At 43.8% G+C, this 22,824-nt stretch overlaps 1 protein-coding gene across 1 annotated transcript in view; it reads right to left on the bottom strand.

Moving 5' to 3' along the window:
• The window catches only part of LOC126295230 (uncharacterized), a 2,305,622-nt gene that overhangs the window by 881,031 nt on the left and 1,401,767 nt on the right, over window positions 1-22,824 (bottom strand). Inside the window, exon 28 of the mRNA XM_049987579.1 lies at window positions 14,191-14,414. Within this exon, the coding sequence (XP_049843536.1) occupies window positions 14,191-14,414 (224 nt within the window). The remainder of the gene's footprint in view (window positions 1-14,190; window positions 14,415-22,824) is intronic.

Raw genomic sequence — 22,824 nt, 5'->3', positions numbered from 1 at the left:
TAGCGTGGAACTGGATATTGTATTCCACTAGTTCTCATTATTTCCTGCTTTCTTAGTTTCCATTAAAAAACGGGTATCAGCTTCAAAATGTTGATGAGCTGTTAAATGGACACTTAATACCTTTGTGTCAATGTTGCCTTCCAAAACAAGCTGACTTCCTCATTAAGACAGGAATGCTACTTAATGTGCTACTTCCTCACACTGTACTAAGCACTTCTGCGTGGGAAAGAAGAAAGAGGAAAAATAACACATTATATGAATGTGTGTGTGTGTGTGTGTGTGTGTGTGTGTGTGTGTGTAAAAAGAGATAAACAATGGATGGTGAACATGAAGAGCCATAAAAAACAGGAACAGAGAGCTCTAGGGAATGCATTTGAGAAATAGAGAGGAATGTAAAAGGAAGGGAGGGAGAAGATGAGTAGAAAAAGAGGTAGAATCAAACAGGGAAATAATAAGAGAGGAAATTCATAAAAGGGAGAAAGCAGTGATGTGTGTCAGAGAGTGGATGGAATCATGCAACACAAAAAGAGTGACTGAGTGAGTGAGGAAAAGATAGAGAGAGAGAGAGAGAGAGAGAGAGAGAGAGAGAGAGAGAGAGAATCTTGTGTATGAATGAAGGAAATAAGGCAGTAAGCAAACTGAAATTAACACCCTATCACAGATACATGAGAAAATGGGGATGAGACAGTAAGAGTGTGAAATAGGCAGACAGGGGGTAGAGTGGGTAGATACAGTGTGGAATGGATAGAAACATAGCAGAGTAAATGGAAACATGTTCGACATCAAAACACGCAGAGAGACTTTCGATCATTATGGAAGGATCGCCTGGACAAATTATACTTAATTTTCAGTAAAGAATTACTCTTCTATTTTTTGTTTTTTCTGTACTTTAATAAACAACCAATATCAAAATTATATGTTTACTGGAATGACCATCAGATATTGCCTGTGCTGAGAACAGGCAGCCATATGTGGCCATGAGAAAAAGCAGCGCTATGGAGACTTCCTGTTCTCCATCTTGATGATATGCAGTGGATACGTACAAGGAACATTCGTCCAACAACATTAACCAGACAGCTGTGCTGGCCAATACTGGAGTAAATATGGAGTTTCCAAAGTTTCGAACCTCTTTTGCTAGGATCACTCCTGAAACTGAAGTTCTACAGCATAATAATTTTACATGTAAATCAGTTTTGTGTTTCTGTCATTTTTCACTTGTGAGCTGCAGAAAAGCAGTGACAGCTCTGTAATAACTGGTTTCCCATGGAAAATAGTAGATAGCCATCTGATTTTCAGTACTATCTGCAGGTCACTTGATTGTAGAACAGACAGAAACAGTTTGGAAGAGATAGGAACAATATGGAAAAGAGAGGAAAGTGTAAATGAGAAAGAAATCTATAAAAGAGGGAGGAAAAACTGCGAATTTGGAGAAAAGTGTGAAAGGGGGAGAAAAAAGTGACAAAGAGGAAAAGGTTACTGAAGGAGAAATAGTGCAAATGTAAGAGAAAGAGCATGAAAAAGACAGACTGACTGACTGAGAAACAGAAAGAGAAACAGATAGAAGGATAGGTAGTAGAAATGAAAGAGAACAAGGTACCATAAATATGAAACTGAAAAAAAGTGAAACAGGGAGAAACAGTGTAAAAGTAGAGGAAATGAATGAAATGATCATGTGGCATTGATGGCTAGGAGTTCCCACCTGCGAACTGCAAGTCTTTTCAGGTGATGGCAGATTGGACGACTTGGATATTGATGATGATGAATTTATGAGGACGACACAATACGCAGTCCCTGAGTGGAGCAAATTTCCGACTGGGTGGAAATCGTATCCAGGCCCACTGCATGGCAGTCAGAATTGCTGACCATTCAGTTAAGGTGGTGGACAAAGTGGAGGCAAAAGAGTGGAACAAAGGGAAAGTTCAAGTGAAAGAGGAAGAAAAACTGAAAGAAAGATAAAATTTTAAAAACACTCATAATAAGAGAGGAACAGAGATTGAAAATGAAAAAAACGTAGAGAGTGAACAATGTGGGAGAGGTGGTAGAAATGGGAAAGAAAAAGTACAAAAGAGGTAGAAAAAGTGTGTAACAGAGAGTGAAAGAAGGAAGGGAGAGGGATGTGGAACAAGGGGGAAAAGTGAAAGATGGAGGAAAATGTGAAAGTGGAAGACGAAATGCGAAAGAAGCAGAAATGGTGGAAAAGAGAAAGAAAGTGTCGAATTGTTGTTGCTGTTGTTTGTTTAGGCTGCTCAATATCAAAACTCTTGAATAACTGAAAAAATGTGTGAAATATGTGGAAAAGTGCAAAACAAGGAGAATTGCTGGAAGATGTAGACAAGGAAAAACGCCTGTGAAATGGGAAAACAGATCGCGAAAGCGAGAGGAAAATGCATAACAGAAAGAAAAAGTGAGAAAGTGGAAGCCCCACGAGAGAAAAGCACTAAAGAGAATGAAAGGGTGTGAAAAAGAGTGAAGGAGTAATGAAGAGAATTAGACAGAGAAATAAAGAGAATGGAACAGAAACAGAATGAGAGTAGGAGAAATAGAGAAAGTGAGAGAGAGAGAGACAGAGTGGACGAGTAGAACTGCACGATGTTAAGCGTAGCGCGCACACACGTGGCCCTCGGAGGTCGACCGCCTCATCTAATTTCCGTGGCTGTCCGCAAAGTGGCAGCAATTGCCTTAATTGGAAGCGCCACTTAGCTTCGTTTTGTTGTTCTACCTCCCTCCTCCCGTCTCCTATCTCCCCCCTCAGTGCGTATCGCACCCAATGCCGTTCCACCTATGTCTCCGGACGCCAAAATACTCCCACGAAGAGGCGAGTTAAGTGTTTAGTGGCCAGCTGGTAATAGTTCCGACAGAGGCACAGACTCTGCCAAATCTCACAGTTAACAATTACAGTAAACCTGATAATACAGTAAGAGTCCCGCATCCTTCTCGCCATTTTAGGGACTATAAAAAAGAGTCAATAACACCACTGTTTTAGTACCAACGTGCACAGCCAAGAACCTAACAAATATACGAGTAAATGGTGCGGCGTTTCAACTTTATCGCTCATAATTACGTACCTTACACAACTTTACACGCCACAGCTTTACCCATCAACATAAACACAATTTCATAGTACTTCTAAACATTTTATCTCGTCAGGCAAACTTGCGCGAACCTATATTCTAATGTAAGCCTTAATGGCCAAAGTATCTCCTTAAGAGGACCTGGACGTCATAGCATTCAGTTTTGTACTAGTATTTTGAAATTTAATAACTCAAAACTATAACAGATATGGAAAGGAAACTTTAATAATGTAATTGGCATATTCTGATCTACATCTGAAAAAACTGAAAAACTGTGGTATAATAGTGGAGTCAATACTGATTTTTAGCTTACTTGTAGTATTACGTATAAATTTTATTTTAGGCACAGCATACCTCCACACTATTCAAAATAAAAGGTGAAAAGAAATTTTATTCTTTTAAATATCAACTTACTGAAACAGTAAATCGGGAATGTTTACCAGTTTGTTTTGTGTATTTCTAAGGAAATGTTTTTTAGAAACCAGTTTTTAAGCTAATAATTTAAGAACATGTGACATGCTCCAGCTTCAAATATTTAATACTCTGTTGAATAGTGTGGGTCACTGTTTCATTATCATGCAAAATTTTGTTTTGTACCTTTACTATTAGATGAGATAGTAATACCTAAGTATGCAAAAACGGGAGACAAACTAAAGATTTGCATGTCATTGCTTCTTAAAAAATGATAACATGACAAAACATTCCAGTTCCATAATCTTATTAATTCTTAGTGTCCTTTTCGTCTTATTTAGTTTTCTTTCTTGTCTTTCTTATTGAGGTCTCCTATGTCATGCCTTCAACAGCTTTTTTTCCGACTTCAACGGCACTTTGCCTGTCCACTGATAGCATTCCACTTTTGACGTCGTCCCAAGTTTTGATGCCTAGTCCGTTCGTGATGTTTAGTCTGCTTGTTACTCCATGAGTAAAACACATTATGGCGTCCATCCCCACGAATCTGTCTAATTTTACATTCGTGAGGTATAAGTAGGGGGAAGCAATATATTCGATACCTCGTCCAGAAATGCACCCTCTCGAAACCTGGACAGCAAGCTACACCGCGATGCAGAGCGCCTCTCTTGCAGAGTCTGCCACTCGAGTTAGCTAAACATCTCCGTAACGCTATCACGCTTACCAAATAACCCTGTGACGAAACGCGCCGCTCTTCTTTGGATCTTCTCCATCTTCTCTGTCAACCCGACCTGGTACGATCCCACACTGATGAGCAATACTCAAGTATAGGTCGAACGAGTGTTTTGTAAGCCACCTCCTTTGTTGATGGACTACATGTTCTAAGGACTCTCCCAATGAATCTCAACCTGGCACCTGCCTTACCAACAATTAATTTTATATGATCATTCCACTTCAAATCGTTTTGCACGCATACTCCCAGATATTTTACGGAAGTAACTGATACCAGTGTTTGTTCCGCTATCATATAATCGTACAATACAGGATCCTACTTTCTGTGTATTCCCAATACATTACATTCGTCTATGTTAAGGGTCAGTTGCCTCTCCCTGCACCAAGTGCCTATCAGCTGCAGATCTTCCTGCATTTCGCTGCAATTTTCTAATGCTGCAACTTCTCTGTGTACTACAGCATCATCCGCGAAACGCCGCACGGAACGTCCGACACTATCTACTAGGTCATTTATATATATTGCGAAAAGCAATGGTCCCATAACACTCCCCTGTGGCACGGCAGAGGTTACTTTAACGTCTGTAGACGTCTCTCCGTTGATAACAACATGCTGTGTTCTGTTTGCTAAAAACTCTTCAATCCAGTCACACAGCTGGTCTGATATTCCGTAGGGTCTTACTTTGTTTATCAGGCGACACTGCGCAACTGTATCGAACGCCTTCCGGAAGTCAAGAAAAATGGCATCTACCTGGGATCCTGGGAGCTTGTATTTAATATTTTCTTGGTCTCATGAACCAATAAAGCGAGTTGGGTCTCTCACGATCGCTGTTGCCGGAATCCATGTTGATTCCTACAGAGTTGATTCTTGGTTTCTAGAAATGACATGGTACGTGAGCAAAAATCATGTTCTATAATTCTACAACAGATCGACGCCAGAGATACAGGTCTATAGTTTTGCGCATCTGCTCGACGACCCTTCTTGAAGACTGGGACTACCTGTGCTCTTTTCCAATCATTTGGAACCTTCCGTTTGTAAGGTGTCAGGTAAATCCAACACCTTACATGAAAACCCTGACATGATAAGCAAATCCAGTAGTATGTCACATAGCTCCGAATAAATCGTGACATTAAATTAACCAAAGTAATACGAGTAACGAGTGAGCAAATGGAATACCACAGACTAACACAAGAATGCCTAAATGCATGTCGTACCTTCCCACCATGAGGCAGACGCAGTTCCGAGGGGAGAAACGAGGACAGAAGCCGAGAGCAGAACCGTGTTAAGCTAGATAAGGGAGGGGCTGGGCACCCACGCCGCGAGCCTACCTGTACAACTATACAACCCGCACGTTTTAGCGTCAGGCTTTTTCGCGTCTCAGGTATGTCAAGGACAACCCCCAGCCCATGTTAAAAGCTAGAGCCCTCCAGAAAAGCAGTATAGATCTTACGATAACACTAAAAGGGCCACTACCACCCGCAAGTTTTAGCGTGAGACTTTTTAGCGTCTCTGTTACGTTGCAAACTTTAAAAACATTGCCCCACCACTAAAAGTATAACGTTTCCCATTGGATAGACAGAATTTTTGTAGGCGGAGCTTAAGGTTAACATTGAGACCCTGATTGGTCAGATGAAAACATAGCCAGATAGTTTTTTTAAACTAACTTCGGTAAATTGTGGTAAGGAGAAGTTAGGAGAGAGAGTTAGTTCCGAGACGGCGGGCTGGATGGCTGCTGCGCCGGCCGCTGCCGCCCTGACGCTGCTTAGACACCGAAAAGGTAATGAACGCACGCGATGCCGCATTTTTGAGTGCATAAGGCTTCACTCAGAACTGCAGAAGTCTCATCTGTTACACCCCTTTTTTCCGTAAAACTAATGGTGATCGTTAATTAAAACTCATGGTGTTTACATTTGCCACTTGAAGAACAGATCTGAAACGCGATGATTTTTCTTTTATATAGTTATTGAGAAGCCACATCAGCCACTGTAATTTACGACAAGTTAGATAAGTTATTAAAGATAATTGAGGGTCACTGTAGACCATTTTGATAGTTTTCTCTTTTGTGAAATTTAAATTAAACCTAGATTATAGATGTGATATGGCATAGGTCATCTTTCGATCGATTGTAGAACTTGGAAACCCATTTAGGGAATATTCGTTCACATTTTTGTTGAAGGCTGTTGGTTTTTACCATCCTGTATTAAAACATTTCCTTTTATCAATAGTGCAATTTATAAACGATGTTTTGTGATCAGAATAAACTACCAATGGTAAACTTAACTGATTTTTCGACGTTATTTTACCAGCTAACTACAAATAGGAAAGCCTTGAACCCTTTCCACTAAATTTAGTTAGTATTAAGATTCTTTTACTGGGAGTGCAGTGGAGCTGACGCTGAGATCATTAAGCATTTGATTATATCATCGCTAGTCTCACTGAACTCTTCTGAATTCTACATGTCATGTGTGGTCTGGCGTCTCCTTACCAGCAGCAGGTCCCAGGTTCAAACTAGTTAATTCCCTAAAAAACACGCTCAGAGCGTCGTTGCGCGAAAGTGGTAGGGAGACACGATATAGAACAATCAGACACCACCATGAATGTTTAGACGTTCCTCTAGGGACTTGCGGTACACGGCTGTTAGAAGGGGGGCAAGTTCTTTCGCGTACTCTGTGTAGAATCGAATTGGTATCCAGTCAGGTCCAGTGGACTTTCCTCTGTTGAGTGATTCCAGTTGCTTTTCTATTCCTTGGGCACTTATTTCGATGTCAGCCATTTTTTCGTTCGTGCGAGTATTTAGAGAAAGAACTGCAGTGCAGTCTTCCTCTGTGAAACAGCTTTGGAAAAAAGGTATTTAGTATTTCAGCTTTACGCGTGTCATCCTCTGTTTGATGCCATCATCATCCCGGAGTGTCTGGATAAGCTATTTCGAGCCACTTACTGAGTCGTGAAAATGTGGAGCACTTATACACTCCTGGAAATGGAAAAAAGAACACATTGACACCGGTGTGTCAGACCCACCATACTTGCTCCGGACACTCCGAGAGGGCTGTACAAGCAATGATCACACGCACGGCACAGCGGACACACCAGGAACCGCGGTGTTGGCCGTCGAATGGCGCTAGCTGCGCAGCATTTGTGCACCGCCGCCGTCAGTGTCAGCCAGTTTGCCGTGGCATACGGAGCTCCATCGCAGTCTTTAACACTGTTAGCATGCCGCGACAGCGTGGACATGAACCGTATGTGCAGTTGACGGACTTTGAGCGAGGGCGTATAGTGGACATGCGGGAGGCCGGGTGGACGTACCGCCGAATTGCTCAAGACGTGGGGCGTGAGGTCTCCACAGTACATCGATGTTGTCGCCAGTGGTCGGCGGAAGGTGCACGTGCCCGTCGACCTGGGACCGGACCGCAGCGACGCACGGATGCACGCCAAGACCGTAGGATCCTACGCAGTGCCGTAGGGGACCGCACCGCCACTTCCCAGCAAATTAGGGACACTGCTGTTGCTCCTGGGGTATCGACGTGGAGCATTCGCAACCGTCTCCATGAAGCTGGGCTACGGTCCCGCACACCGTTAGGCCGTCTTCCGCTCATGCCCCAACATCGTGCAGCCCGCCTCCAGTGGTGTCGCGACAGGCGTGAATGGAGGGACGAATGGAGACGTGTCGACTTCAGCGATGAGAGTCGCTTCTGCCTTGGTGCCAATGATGGTCGTATGCGTGTTTGGCGCCGTGCAGGTGAGCGCCACAATCAGGACTGCATACGACCGAGGCACACAGGGCCAACACCCGGCATCATGGTGTGGGGAGCGATCTCCTACACTGGCCGTACACCTCTGGTGATCGTCGAGGGGACACTGAATAGTGCACGGTACATCCAAACCGTCATCGAACCCACTGTTCTACCATTCCTAGACCGGCAAGGGAACTTGCTGTTCCAACAGTACAATGCACGTCCGCATGTATCCCGTGCCACCCAACGTGCTCTAGAAGGTGTAATTCAACTACCCTGGCCAGCAAGATATCCGGATCTGTCCCCCATTGAGCATGTTTGGGACTGGATGAAGCGTCGTCTCACGCGGTCTGCACGTCCAGCACGAACGCTGGTCCAACTGAGGCGCCAGGTGGAAATGACATGGCAAGCCGTTCCACAGGACTACATCCAGCATCTCTACGATCGTCTCCATGGGAGAATAGCAGCCTGCTTTGCTGCGAAAGGTGGATATACACTGTACTAGTGCCGACATTGTGCATGCTCTGTTGCCTGTGTCTATGTGCCTGTGGTTCTGTCAGTGTGATCATGTGATGTATCTGACCCCAGGAATATGTCAATAAAGTTTCTCCTTTCCTGGGACAATGAATTCAATTTCCAAGAGTGTACTTTCGAATTCACCGAACGCTTCACGCATAGACCTCCTTACGCTAATTTTGACATCGTTTAGCTTCTGTTTGTCTGAGAGGTTTTGGCTGCGTTTAAATCTGCAGCGAAGCTCTCTTTGCTTTCGCAGTAGTTTCCTAACTTTGTTGTTGAACCACGGTGGGTTTTTCCCGTCCCTCACAGTTTTACGCGGCACTTACGATTGCCTTGAACTTTTTCCATAAACACTCAACATTGTCAGTGTACATCTAAGTACAGAACGTCCTTGCCGAATTTGGGATAGTTTCCGATAAGATGACGCCCAACCATGCTGTTTGTCCGCTTTGAAAATGTCTATGCAGAATACGTTAAAGCAACACGATACCCGCTCCTGCTGACTGGTTTAGCGGTATTCATTGTTGACCATGCCGAATGTCTGCACCGCTATAATTCGCTCATCATAGAAGTAATCCTGATGTAAACATTGCACGATGTACGAGGCGTGCTTTTTAAGTAAGTACCGTTTCGAAATTAAAAAGAGACGTGCAAAGATATCTCAATAATTTTACTTTTACATGAAAGCCTGTAGCTTAATCTACGCACTGACGCCATTACAGACGGGCCCATCCTTGTTTACGTTGAGTACCGAGTGTTTAAGATGCCTCCGATAATCGTGAGTCCCGCCGACTGTGAAGTACGGGCTGTCATCAGATTTCTTAGTGCTAAAGGCCTAAAAGCGATCGATATTCATCGTGAGATCTGTGCAGTGTACAGAGAAAACATGAGTGATGAAGTGGTAAGAAAGTGGGTGGGAGAACATTTAAATATGGCCGCACAAATGTGCACGATGAACAACGGAGCGGGCGTCCTTCGGCCGTTAATGAAAGTTTGGCGCGGGAAGTGGACAACAAGGTGGGAGGAAACAGACGCTTTACGATTTCCTCCTTGCGGGATGACATTCCAGATGTTTCTCGTAGTGTTTTGTACGGCATTGTGACCGAGCACTTGAATTACCCAAAATTGTGTGCACGTTGGGCACCGAAAATGTTGACGGATGTGCGCAAAACCAAACGTGTAGACAGTGCACTGACTTTCCTTGAGCGGTACCACAACGACGGTGATGAGTTCTTAAGCCAAATTATTACGGGCGATGAAACGTGGGTGGCTTACGTCACACCAGAATCAAGGCAACAGTCCGTGGAAGTTGAGCAAGGGCATCGTTTTGCTGCAGGACAATGCCCGTCCGCGTGTGGCGAATCAGACCAAAGATCTCATCACATCTTTTCGACGGGAAACTCCAGATCATCCTCCGTACAGCCACGATCTTGCGCCCAGTGGCTACCATCTGTTCCTGCACTTGAAGAAACACCTGGGCGGTCAGCGTCTTCGAGACGATGACGAAGTCAAAACAGTGGTGATGCAGTGGTTAACAAGTCAGGCGGCAGACTTCTATGAGGAGGGTATTCAAAAACTGGGACCACGTTATGACAAGTGCCTCAATATTGACGGAAATTATGTAGAAAAGTAGATTAAGGTACAGGCTTTCGTGTAGAAATGAAATTATTGATATATCTTAGCACGTCTTTTTTAAATTTCAAAACAATACTTACTTTAAAAAAACACGCCTCGTGTTCTTCCGCGTTTCCTGGAACCTCATTGGATTTCCGTTTGACGTGCGACTGCAGACAAGCTTTCTCGAGTACTGTGAAGTACGGAAAGAATGGTAGGTTTTGTGCTGTGCTTTACACGCACATGTGCTTAGTTATAATACGGGATACAAGCTTTAGCGGCGTATTTAACTTGGACAGCACCGGCCGGTCAGCTGGTACAGCTAGCCTGCAGTGAAGTGGACAGCTGCAGTTCACACGTTTAAGGAGACGAGCAGATGGGCAGTACAGCTTCCAATGTCATTTAATTTTCAAGCTGGATGAAATAATAAACTACAAATCTCCCACAATCCGCTCCTTAGATGACTAGACGAAAATCGCAACACGTTACCGTTTTTAGCTGGCGTACTATTGTAATTGAAAACAAGAGTAATGAAAATTCCTAACTTAGCCACAGGGTAATTTTTCTGCATAGCTTTAAGGCTCGCCGTTGACATTGTAATTCTGTCAGAGACAGCAAAGGACTTGGAAGAGCAGTTGAACGGAATGGACAGTGTCTTGAAAGGAGGGTATAAGATTAACATCAACAAAAGCAAAACGAGGATATGGAATGTAGTCGAATTAAGTCGGATGATGGGAATTAGATTGGGAAATGAGATACTTGAAGTAGTAAAGGAGTTTTGCTATTTGGGGAGCAAAATAACTGATGATGGTCGAAGTAGAGAGTATATAAAATGTAGACTGGCAATGGCAAGGAAAGCGTTTCTGAAGAAGAGGAATTTGTTAACATCGAGTATAGATTTAAGTGTCAGGCAGTCGTTTCTGAAAGTATTTGTATGGAGTGTAGCCATGTATGGAAGTGAAACATGGACGATAAATTGTTTGTACAAGAAGAGAATAGAAGCTTTCGAAATGTGGTGCTACAGAAGAATGCTGAAGATTAGATGGAAAGATCACATAACTAATGAGGAGGTACTGAACAGAATTGGGGAGGAGTTTGTGGCACAACTTGACTAAAAGAAGGGATAGGTTGGTAGGGCATGTTCTGAGGCATCAAGGGATCACCAATTTAGTATTGGAGGGCAGAGTGAAGGGTAAAAATCGTAGAGGGAGACCAAGAGATGAATGGTCTCAGGACTGAAGACCACAACAACAACTGTGTGTAGCGTAAGACAGTATCGAAGGATTTCACCGTAGAACTAAATATTGAATCCACTGAAAGTATTATTTACAGACAGTCGTCTGGTAATCTCTTAGCTCCTTCCTTACCCGAATCCGAGAAATACATTTCGGTTCTGGAAGTGTCACCTGCTACGTGGATAACGAGACTATCAACAACGGAACCTACGAAGCCAACAAAGGGCAGCATTTTCTCTTCTTCTTTTATGAGTAGCCATTCTGTATCCCGCCAGCGTTCCGCAGTCTTGTTATTTCTCGGGTCCAACCCCACAACTTGGCTCCAGATCAGTTCGTTGCGTTCATGTTGTAATGGTACAGTAGCAAATGTAAACATGTAGCCATTGTATTATGTCATCAGTGCTGTGAAAATGATTGTTTTTCATGTTTCTACCATACTTATTTACCTCTGTGGTATAAAACGATGGACATGGCCTAAATAAAGGGTATTTGGTTTTTCATTTTTGCCTTAAAAATTAAGTTGTGTTTTCTTAATTTGAAAAACTTTTATGAACATTTTTTCATAAAACATCGATAATTAAGAATTTGAAACTTCCTGGCATATTAAAACTGTATCAGTAGATTAACCAACTGCTCCAACATGTCTCAGCAGTGTGTTTTCCAACAACATAACACTTATCCACAATGAATGTGTGAAAGGAGTATTTATAATAGCACAGAATGCCTTCAAGTGGTAGAAAGCTGAACTGCTCAAATTGTCAAAACTGAGTATGTTCTGGCGGAATGCATTCTTAGAGAATAAAACCGTGCCAAGACCAATCTGTGGATTGGGAGTATTTCTATTAGCAGTATGCTTCACTGCAGTAGAAAGACCAACTGCTCCATATGTCTGAATGTTCTAGTGGTATGTTTTCCAACTGCTGAACACACAATCTTGATGAAACTGCATTAAAAGGGTATTAGTAACAGCTGTATGTTTTGCAGCAGCAGAACGTTCCAACTGCTCTAGATGTCACAACCGACCATTAAGTAGTGAAGTGCTATCCAACAGGGTGAAGCTCAGCTACGCTGAATGTGTGGATGGAGTACTTTTACAGCAGCATGCCTTCAAGCGAGAGAATGGCCAACTACTCCTGAATTGAGCATGTACTATCAAATTGTTTTCCAACAGGAAACTCACAACCATGATGAATCTATGTAAACTGATTATTAGTAGTAGCAGAGTGTCTTCATATAGAACAATGCGCAACTGCTCCAAACAATGCGCAACTGCTCCAAATGCAAGAACTGAGCATATACTGGCGGAACGTTTTATAACAAGGTAACACCTAATCATGATTAATCTGTGTTAACAGCACGCCTTTACACCAGAGAACGCCAGTCTGCTTCATATTTCTGAACTTGGTATATCCTAGGTGGATATTTCCCAACTTCATAAAACTGAACGGTGATGATTTGGTGAAAATGGAGTATTTGTAATAGCAATATGCTTCCAGAACTAGAATGCCCAACCATTTCAAATATCTGAACTGAACATGGTATAGTGGACAGTTTCCCTACAGGATAACACCCAACCATAATGAATCTGTATGAATGGAATATTTTTAATAGTAATATACTTCCTAGCGATAGAGTACCCAGTTATTCCAAATATCTGAACTGAGTATGGCATAGTGGGGTGTTTTCCAACAGGATAAGGCACAACCATGTTGGAATCTGTATTAATGGAATATTTTTAGTAACAGTGTGCTCCCCAGCGGTAGAGTACCCGGCTATTCCAAAAATCTGAACTGAGTATGTCATAGTGGAGTGTTTTCCAACAGGATAACACACAACCATGCTGAATTTATGTGAGCTGGGTATTTGTAAGAACAGCATGCATTCAATCAGTAGAACTCCCAACTGCTTCACATGTTAGAACTTAGCATGTCTTAGTAGATAGCTTTCCAGTGGGATAACAAACATGATGTATCCATGTAAACAGAGCATTTCTAATAGCAGCATGGCTTAAGGCAGCAGATGGCCAACTGTTCCGAATGTCAGAACTGAGAATGTTCTGGTGGATTACTTTCTAACATGATAACACCCAAGCACGCTGAAGCTGTATGTATGGAGTATTTCTAATAGTAACATGGCTTCAGGCAACAGAATGCACAACTCCTCCACAAATGCCTGAACTGACAATGTTGTACTCCTCCACAAATGCCTGAACTGACAATGTTGTAGTGGGATGCTTTCCAACCGGATAACACAAGACCACGATTAGTCAACGTTATCAGCGTATTTGCCTTAGTGGCATGCATTCTAGTAGTAGACCGCCTGACCACTGGGTGTTCCTGAACTGCACCTTTTCCAACAGGATAACACACAACCATGCAGAATCTATGTGAGCTGGTTATTCGTAAGAACGCATGCATTCAATCAGTAGAAGTCCCAACTGCTTCACATATTAGAACTTAGCATGTCTTAGTAGATAGCTTTCCAGTGGGATAACACTCAAACATGTAAACTGAGCATTTCTAACAGCAGCATGGCTTCTGGCAGCAGATGGCCAACTGTTCAGAATGTCAGGACTGAGCTTGTTATGGTGGATTACTTTCTAACATTATAACACCCAATCATTCTGAAGCTGTGTGTATGGAGTATTTCCAATAGTAACACGGCTTCTGGCAGCAGAATGCCCAACTGCTTCAAATGTCAAAATGTTGTAGTGGGATGCTTTCCAACAGGATAACGCACGACCACGATGAATCAGTGTAAGCAGCGTATTTGCCTTAGCGACATGCCTTCTAGTAGAAGACTGCCTGATCACTGGGTATTCCTGAACTGGGCACATATTAGCTGACGACGTTATCCAGCACGACATCGCCCGCGGCACCCACCTCGAGGTCCATGGCGCGGCCGGCCATGGCCTGGTGCTGGTGGTGCTGTTGGTGCTGGTGGTGGTCTGCCGTGCCGGACAGCGTGTGGCGCCGCGGGTCGTCGCGGCTGCGGCCGCCCCCGGAGGCCCGGCCGCCGCTCCCGCCTCCGCCTCCTCCTCCGCCCCCGCCGCCGCCGCCGCGCCCTCTCAGCTCAGAGTCATCGCGGCTGCCGCCTCCGCCGCCTCCTGGAATCATCACAAACACACCCTTACCCTGGTGAACTGCACCCGCACCCAACTCCCTGTCCATTCTCCGACTGAATTCCACACTAATGTCCATCAAAACTTCTGAATGAGTACAATCTTCGCATTTTTTACGCCGAACAAAATTCGCGAGCTTTCGGACATCTCCTTTCAACGCTACCATCAGGAGTAAAAGTTACCTACTGCTAGTTTTAACTCAAGAAGAATATTATGATTCCAATTCCAAAGAAAGCAGGCATTGACATATGTGAAAATTACCGAACTATCAGTTTAATGATGAAATAAAAGAAATTTTTCAGATAGTGAAGGGCTGAAAAAATGGCTAAGCAGGGATGGCTAGAGGACAAACGTAAGGATGTAGAGGCTTATCGCGCTAGGGGTAAGATAGATACTGCCTATAGGAAAATTAAAGAGAACTTTGGAGAAAAGAGAACCACTTGTATCAAGGGCTCAGATGGAAACCCAGTTCTAAGCAAAGAAGGGAAAGCAGAAAGGTGGAAGGAGCATATAGAGGGTCTATACAAGGGTGATGTACTTGAGGAAAATATTATGGAAATGGAAGAGGATGTAGATGAAGATGAAATGGGAGATATGATACTGCGTGAAGAGTTTAACAAAGCACTGAAAGACCTAAGTCAAAACAAGGCCCCGGGAGTAGACAACATTCCATTAGAACTACTGACAGCCTTGGGAGAGCCAATCCTGACGAAACTCTACCATCTGGTGAGCAAGATGTATGAGGGAGGCGAAATACCCTCAGATTTCAAGAAGAATATAATAATTCCAATCCCAAAGAAAGCAGGTGTTGTCAGATGTGAAAATTACCGAACTATCAGTTTAATAAGTCACGGCTGCAAAATACTAACGCGAATTTTTTACAGACGAATGGAAACACTGGTGAAGCCGACCTCGGGTAAGATCACTTTGGGTTATTACACATGGAAAGAAACAGTTGCAAAGTGATGCAATGAAATTTGGTCTTGTGTACATCACAGGTTAACATCTACTGACTTAATGACATCCGTACCATCCGACTGATGTCAGACACTTGTGGAGAGCAAAACAAAAACCAGACGATGTTGGATACGCTGTGCTATTGTCTAACACAAGAAGATGCTGTGAAACAAGTGAAGATGGTCCAGTGGTTGGACATTCGTTTAAACTACCTGACAGAATTTATGGCCAAGTAGAAAAGGTTCTGAGGTCTAAAGTCACAGTTACCTCACCGAGTGAGTACAATGAAGTGTTTGAGGATCACAGAATAGTTTTGCAGTTAGAAGTAGATGTCAAGAATCTGTGTTGGAAGGATTCAGTTGCTGATGTGGCTAATCCATATCTCCACAATATCCTTTCTTTAAATAGTGCTAGTTCTGCAAGGTTTGCAGGAGAGCTTCTGTAAAGTTTGGGAGGTAGGAGACGAGGTACTGGCAGAAGTAAAGCTGTGAGGACGGGGTGTGAGTCGTGCTTGGGTGGCTCAGTTGGTAGAACACTTGCCCGCGAAAGGCAAAGGTCCCGAGTTCGAGTCTCGGTCCGGCACACAATTTTAATCTGCCAGGAAGTTTCATATCAGCGCACACTCCGCTGCAGAGTGAAAAATCTCATTCTGAAAAGAAAATCTTGCTTTCTACAAGAATTTAATCCATTGTCAGACAGCTGGGAACAATGAAGATGAAGATTCAGACTTTGGAATTCATCCAGAGAAAAATGAGTTGCCAGTGTAATTTAGGGGGGACGGGACAGGACCTGAAAGCTTGTGACGTATTAACTACTTCCAAACTATTATTTAATGTCACATACTATGTATTAACTACTTCCAAACTATTGTTTAATGTCACATACTTTGTAATAACATTCAGTTATAGTTATTAAATCTTTTGTTACAGTGTGAAGACGTCTTTTTATTTTTATGTAATGATAATATATGCCCATCGATCTCTACAGAAGCATACTTCTGTTGATCCCTGGGAACAGAGGCCAAAGTCGGTGAATCCAAATTATTTTAGGTAATAACTAGCAAAATATAAGCCAAATATTTCAGAGATTGTCAGAAATATACTCCTTAGGTAAGCATAAATCTATGATGAAAAGGAATTTCGAATATCTGCCATATGAAGTAAGTAAGACGCTTTTTGCACTCACTGCATTTTGCTTCTGGACGCCTCATATGTGCGTATAGCTATCGCATGACTTCTGTCACCTCAGTCAGTTTCACTCCATGTTCGGCTTACCTGACCAGTTTGCCCTGGTACCATTTCATATCTCATCTTCACTAATTTCTACCCTGTCAAATACATTCAATTCATTTCACTGAATTTAATTCATTCCACAATCAATATTATTACTATATAACTCGTTATAGCCGATGTGAGCAGAGAAAACCGGGGCAAGTATAGCGAGGGGGGGAACAGAATCAAAAGAAAAAGGGATGAAACAGAAGATGAAATTCAGCGGTAGCCATTGCTCCTACTCATTGGCTAGACACACGGCAGTAGAGCAGAAACGGACGAGCAAAGAGCAGAAACGGACGAGCAAAGAGCATAAGGTCAGAGAGAGAGAGAGAGAGAGAGAGAGAGAGAGAGAGAGAGAGAGAGAGAGAGAGAAGGATGGAATGCGGGAACAGAAAGTTGTCAGAGAGTTTGTGTAGCGCCTCGCCTGTGGCGCCACAATAGACAATGGCGCCTGAAACAGAGCCAGCCAGAGATATGGCACTGTCGGCCGGCCAAGTTCCGCCAGAAATCCGCCAGGAGCGCTGCACTCGGCGCACTGCACAACGAAACGACACAGAAGCGCATCTGGGCCACGGCAGCCAGCGTTCCTATTCTAAAATAAAAAAAAAAAATAGTAGGGAGAACATTACGAACAGGCGGTATTTTACTGTACCCTCCATGAAATAAAAACGAAACAAAAATAGTGCAGTTTAAAGTTTACGGAGATATTCTGAGGGTCGATGAAGCTGTTGCACGAGATGAAGGTCAGACACAGATACTGTATTTTAGATGTGAAGTAAAAAGCTGATATCAGTACAGAGAATAGCACTGGCTTCGTTACAAGGGCCAGTGCTGTTATTGTCCTATATGAATGGTTAGCTTGTGGAAGAATGTAGAATTCCGTGTTTCAAATAATATCCTCCATACGTAATGCATAAGCTACTCGAGGTGTGTAGAGGAGGATACTTCACATATCATTGTCTGATGTCCCTTGCGGCTTTTTGCGGATGATGCTGTAGTATACAGAGAAGTTGCAGCATTAGAAATTGCAGCGAAATGCAGGAAGATCTGCAGCAGATAGGCACTTGGTGCAGGGAGTGGCAACTGACCCTTAACATAGACAAATGTAATGTATTGCGAATACATAGAAAGAAGGATCCTTTATTGTACGATTACAGGACAGCGGAACAAACACTGGTAACAGTTACTTCTGTAAAATATCTGGGAGTATGCGTGCGGAACGATTTGAAGTGGAATGATTATATAAAAGTATTTGTTGGTAAGGCGGGTGCCAGGTTGAGAGTAATTGGGAGAGTCCTTAGAAAAAGTAGTCCGTCAACAAAGGAGGTGGCTTACAAAACACTCGTTCGACCTCTACTCGTGTATTGCTCATCAGTGTGGGATCCGTACCAGGTTGGATTGACGGAGGAGATGGAGAAGATCCAAAGAAGAGTGGCGCGTTTCGTCACAGGGTTATTTGGTGAGCGTGATAGCGTTACGGAGATGTTTAGCAAACTCGAGTGGCAGACTCTGCAAGAGAGGCGCTGTGCATCGCGGTGTAGCTTGCTGTCCAGGTTTCGAGAGGGTGCGTTTCTGGATGAGGTATCGAATATATTGCTTCCCCCTACTTATACCTCCCGAGGAGGTCACGAATGTAAAATTAGAGAGATTCGAGCGCGCACGGAGGCTTTCCGGCAACCGTTCTTTTCGTGAACCATACACGACTGGAGTAGGAAAGGGAGGTAATGACAGTGGCACGTAAAGTGCCCTCCGCCACACACCGTTGGGTGGCTGGCGGAGTATAAATGTAGATATAGATGGTCATTCCTCACTCCTCCTTTTTGTCCCAGTCATGAATGGCATGTAGAAATAGCTGCTGTCAGTACACCCCCACATGACCTCTGATTTCTCACATCGTCACACTAATGTAGATGCATTTTCAGATGGAAGCTGTAATTGTAAGTTATTGGAGAGCTCAACTGCTTAAGTGGATCAATTGCTAAGGCAAGTGTCTGACATTTACAATGCAATTCAGTGCATACTAATAGTGTGTTACGTAGGTTGCCTTCAAAATCACAGAACAAACAGCTGCATTTGAAATGGTGCTGTGACCGGCAAGCTCGTATTGCTGATACAGGGTGTCGAACTGTGCTCAGCAAGGAATTACAGTTCTGCGCTACCCCCCGGGTGACTACCGTCAGCGAATATGATGCAGCGTTTGTATTAGAGGTATCAGGTAGGACTTCAGGTTATGGGTGCAAGTTACTGAGGGAACTCTGACGGCACACGTAGACATAATGGAAATCCTGTTTTCTTATGTTCAAATGGCTATGAGAGGCACTATGGCACTTAACATCTGAGGTCATCAGTCCCCTAGACTTAGAACTACGTAAACCTAACTAACCTAAGGACATCACACACATCCATGCCAAAAGCACGATTCGAACCTGCGACCGCAGCAGCAACGCGGTTCCGAACTGAAGCGGCTAGAACCGCACGGCCACAGCGGCCGTCTATAATACAAGAAGGTGAATTTGATCTCGTTTCTTATTTATGTGGAGGACTGAACGAGAGGGGAAAGTTAAATTTTAAATTTCAGCAGCTTTTGTCTGCAGCCTGTAAGGAAGTGAGCTCCAACTCCGGATGGGGGAAGAAGGCACACGGATTCACAGCACAGACTAACTGTACCATGATTAATAATAATATTTAATGGCGACCGAATATTCAGAAAGCGACATTCATTACGTATAAAAGGCGTGTTCAGAAGGCAACTTATTTACAGTGTGAGATCCCGATACCCACCAAACAAACGTTTCTCATGTTAGGTGCATTGTGCTGTCACCTACTGCCAGATACTCCATATCATCGACCTCAACAGTCATTAGACATCGTCAGAGAGCAGAATGGGGCGCTCCACGGAACTCATGGACGTCGAACGTGGTCAGATGATTGGGTGTCACTTGTGTCATACGTCTGTACGCGAGATTTCCACACTCCTAAACATCCCTAGGTCCACTGTTTCCGATGCGATAGTGAAGTGGAAACGTGAAGGGACACGTACAGCACAAAAGCGTTCTGGCCGACCTCGTCCGTTGAATCACACAGACCGCCGACAGTTGAAGAGCGTCGTAATGTGTAATAGTCACAAATACATCTAGACCATTTCGCAGGAATTCCAAACTGCATCAGGATCCACTGCAAGTACTATGACAGTTAGGTGGGGTGTGAGAACACTTAGATGTCCTGGTTGAGCCGCTGCTAATGAGCCACACATGACGCCGGTAAATGCCAAACGACGCCTCGCTTGGTGTAAGGAGCGTAAACATTGGACGACTGAACAGTGGAAAAACGTTGTGTGGAGTGACGAATCACGGTACACAATGTGGCGATCCGACGGCAGTGTGTGGGTATGGCGGATGACCGGCGAACGTTATCTGCTAGAGTGTGTAGTGCCAACTGCAAAATTCGGAGGCGGTGGTGATATGGTGTGTTCGTGTTTTTCATGGAGGGAGTCGCACCCCTTGTTGTTTTGCGTGGGTCTATCACAGCACAGTCGTACATTTATGTTTTAAGCACCTTCTTACTCCCCACTGTTGAAGAGCAATTCGGGGATGACGATTGCATCTGTCAACACGATCGAGCACCTGTTCATAATGCACGGCCTGTGGCGGAGTGGTTACACGACAATAACATCCCTTAATGGACTGGCCTGACCTGAATCCTATGGATCACCTTTGCGATGTTTTGGAACGCCGACTTCGTGCCAGGCCTCACCGACCGACATCGATACCTCTCCTCAGTGCAGCACTCCGCGAAGAATGGGCTGCCATTCCCCAAGAAACCTCCCAGCACCTGATTGAACGCATGCCTGCGAGAGGAAGCTCTAATCAAGGTTAAGGGTGGGTCAACACCCTACTGAATTCCAGAGTTACCGATGGAGGGCGCCACGAACTTGTAACTCATTTTCAGCCAGGTGTTCGGATACTTTTGATCACGTACTGTATTTGGTGGAAGAGGTGAAGAATAACAAATCAGCACGCAATCCAAGCCGACATGAAAGACCTCATACTTCCGTGGGTAAACTTCCGTGGGTAAGAGCATTGCTCGAGAAAGTCAGTCAGTGTTTGTGTCCCAGCTCTTAAAGAGCAATATCAACAAGGCTGTTTCAACAAAGGTTGAAAAGATCGGTGCCCTTCACATGATCGTCTGATAGCTGAACTGGATAGAACGTTGTTCACTAATGAGAATATGAGTTGGAATGGAAGATGAGTCCTCACTGTTAATCTGTAACTCACTTTCAATACAGCATTTCACAGTCTCCTGCAGACGAAGATATTGCTCTAGCGATTTCAAGTGTTCCAATGTTATTCAGTCTGTATATTGAGCAAGCAGTAAAGGAAACAAAAGAAAAATTCGAATTACGAATTAAAATCCACGGAGAAGAAATTAAAACTTTGAGGTTCGCCAATGACACTGTAATTCTGTCAGAAATAGCAAAGGACCTGGAAGAGCAGCTGAACAGAATGGACAGTGTCTTGAAACGAGGATGTAAGATGAACATCAACAAAAGCAAAATGAGCATAATGGAATGTAGTGGAATTAGTGGAATTAAATCGGGTGATGCTGAGGGAATTAGATTAGGAAATGAGACACTTAAAGTAGTAAAGGAGTTTTGCTATTTGGGGAGCAAAATAACTGATGATGGTCGAAGTAGAGAGGATATAAAGTGTAGACTGGCAATGGCAAGGAAAGCGTTTCTGAAGAAGTTAAATTTGTTAACATCGAGTAAAAAAAAGTGTCAGGAACTCGTTTCTGAAAGTCTTTGTATGGAGTGTAGCGATGCATGGAAGTGAATCGTGGACGATAAATAGTTTAGACAAGAAGAGAACAGAAGCTTTCCAAATATGGTGCTACAGAAGAATGCTGAAGATTAGATGGGTAGATCACATAACTAATGAGGAGGTATTGAACAGAATTGGGGAGGAGTTTGTGGCACAACTTGACTAGAAGAAGGGATCGGTTGGTAGGACATGTCCTGAGGCATCAAGGGATCACCAGTTTAGCATTGGAGGGCAGCGCAGAGGGTACAAATCGAAGAGGGAGACCGAGAGATGAATACACTAAAGAAATTCAGAAGGATGTAGGTTGCAGTAGGGACCTGGAGATGTAGAAGCTCGCACAGAATAGAATTGCATGGAGAGCTGCATCAAAGTAGTCTGTGGACTGAAGACCGCAACAACAACGGTTAGAACCACCAACAGTGAAGCGGACGAGTAACTGATGAGAATTGCCGCCTTACGTTTTCCACACTGTAACCGCCCCGAGCTCTGTGTGACGTCACGACTCGGACCTAAATGTAGCCCGGCCCCCTATGCGATCAAAGCCTCGGCCGCAAAACTTTCGGCCAAGGCCGTTCTTCAGTTAACAGCTTTCAACTCCAGAGGCGGGCATCGATTTCAGATCAGCAGCTCGCGTATTGTCCGTCATCGCTCTTCTCTTCACGAGCCGGCCACAAAGGATGTGGGTGGTGGAGCCCAGAGGACGACGGGGGGGTGGGAGGGGGGAGGGAGAGGGGAGTGGAGGGGGAGGGGAGGAGAAGACGGCGCCGGCGCCAGCTCAAACAACCGGCGCTGCCGGCTAAAGAATAACACGCGGCTTGCAGGTTTATTATCTCTGGTCTGAGAGGAGAGGATTCCAACAAGCGGCTTCCAGCCATAGAGTAAAATATCTCTAGAGTGAGCATTGCGTTCTGCGCATGTTGTCAACATTAAACCAGGATTGTCACGTGTTTTCGGGACTTCGCTGTGCATGTGTGCAGAGTTGGAAGTTTATAATATCAAGAGTTTTTTATGTTTTCACCATTTGTTGATAGCGTAATAGCAATGTTGAATTACTGTTGTTGCTGTGGATGCAAAGAAAAATATGTGAAAGGAGGAATACTAACTTTTCATGGGTACTATGTTTAAAAATTTCGAGACGATGGGTACTATGTTTAAAAATTTCGAGACGCATTATAATTAAGGCTTGATTCTGTAGACCAATTTTTCTACGATTTTATGACTATGTAACAGATATTACGGCTCGTACAAAAGCTTACGAACAATCGCTTCATCTCGTAAATTAGCTAGTGGAACAGGAAAGGGAATGATTAGTTTTTTCAGCAAATACTGTACTCCATGCATTTA

Source organism: Schistocerca gregaria, chromosome 11 (assembly GCF_023897955.1).
Source record: "Schistocerca gregaria isolate iqSchGreg1 chromosome 11, iqSchGreg1.2, whole genome shotgun sequence".
Lineage (NCBI taxonomy): Eukaryota > Metazoa > Arthropoda > Insecta > Orthoptera > Acrididae > Schistocerca > Schistocerca gregaria.
The sequence above is the reverse complement of the archived record's forward strand: the minus strand, read 5'-3'. Positions and strand labels throughout refer to the sequence as shown.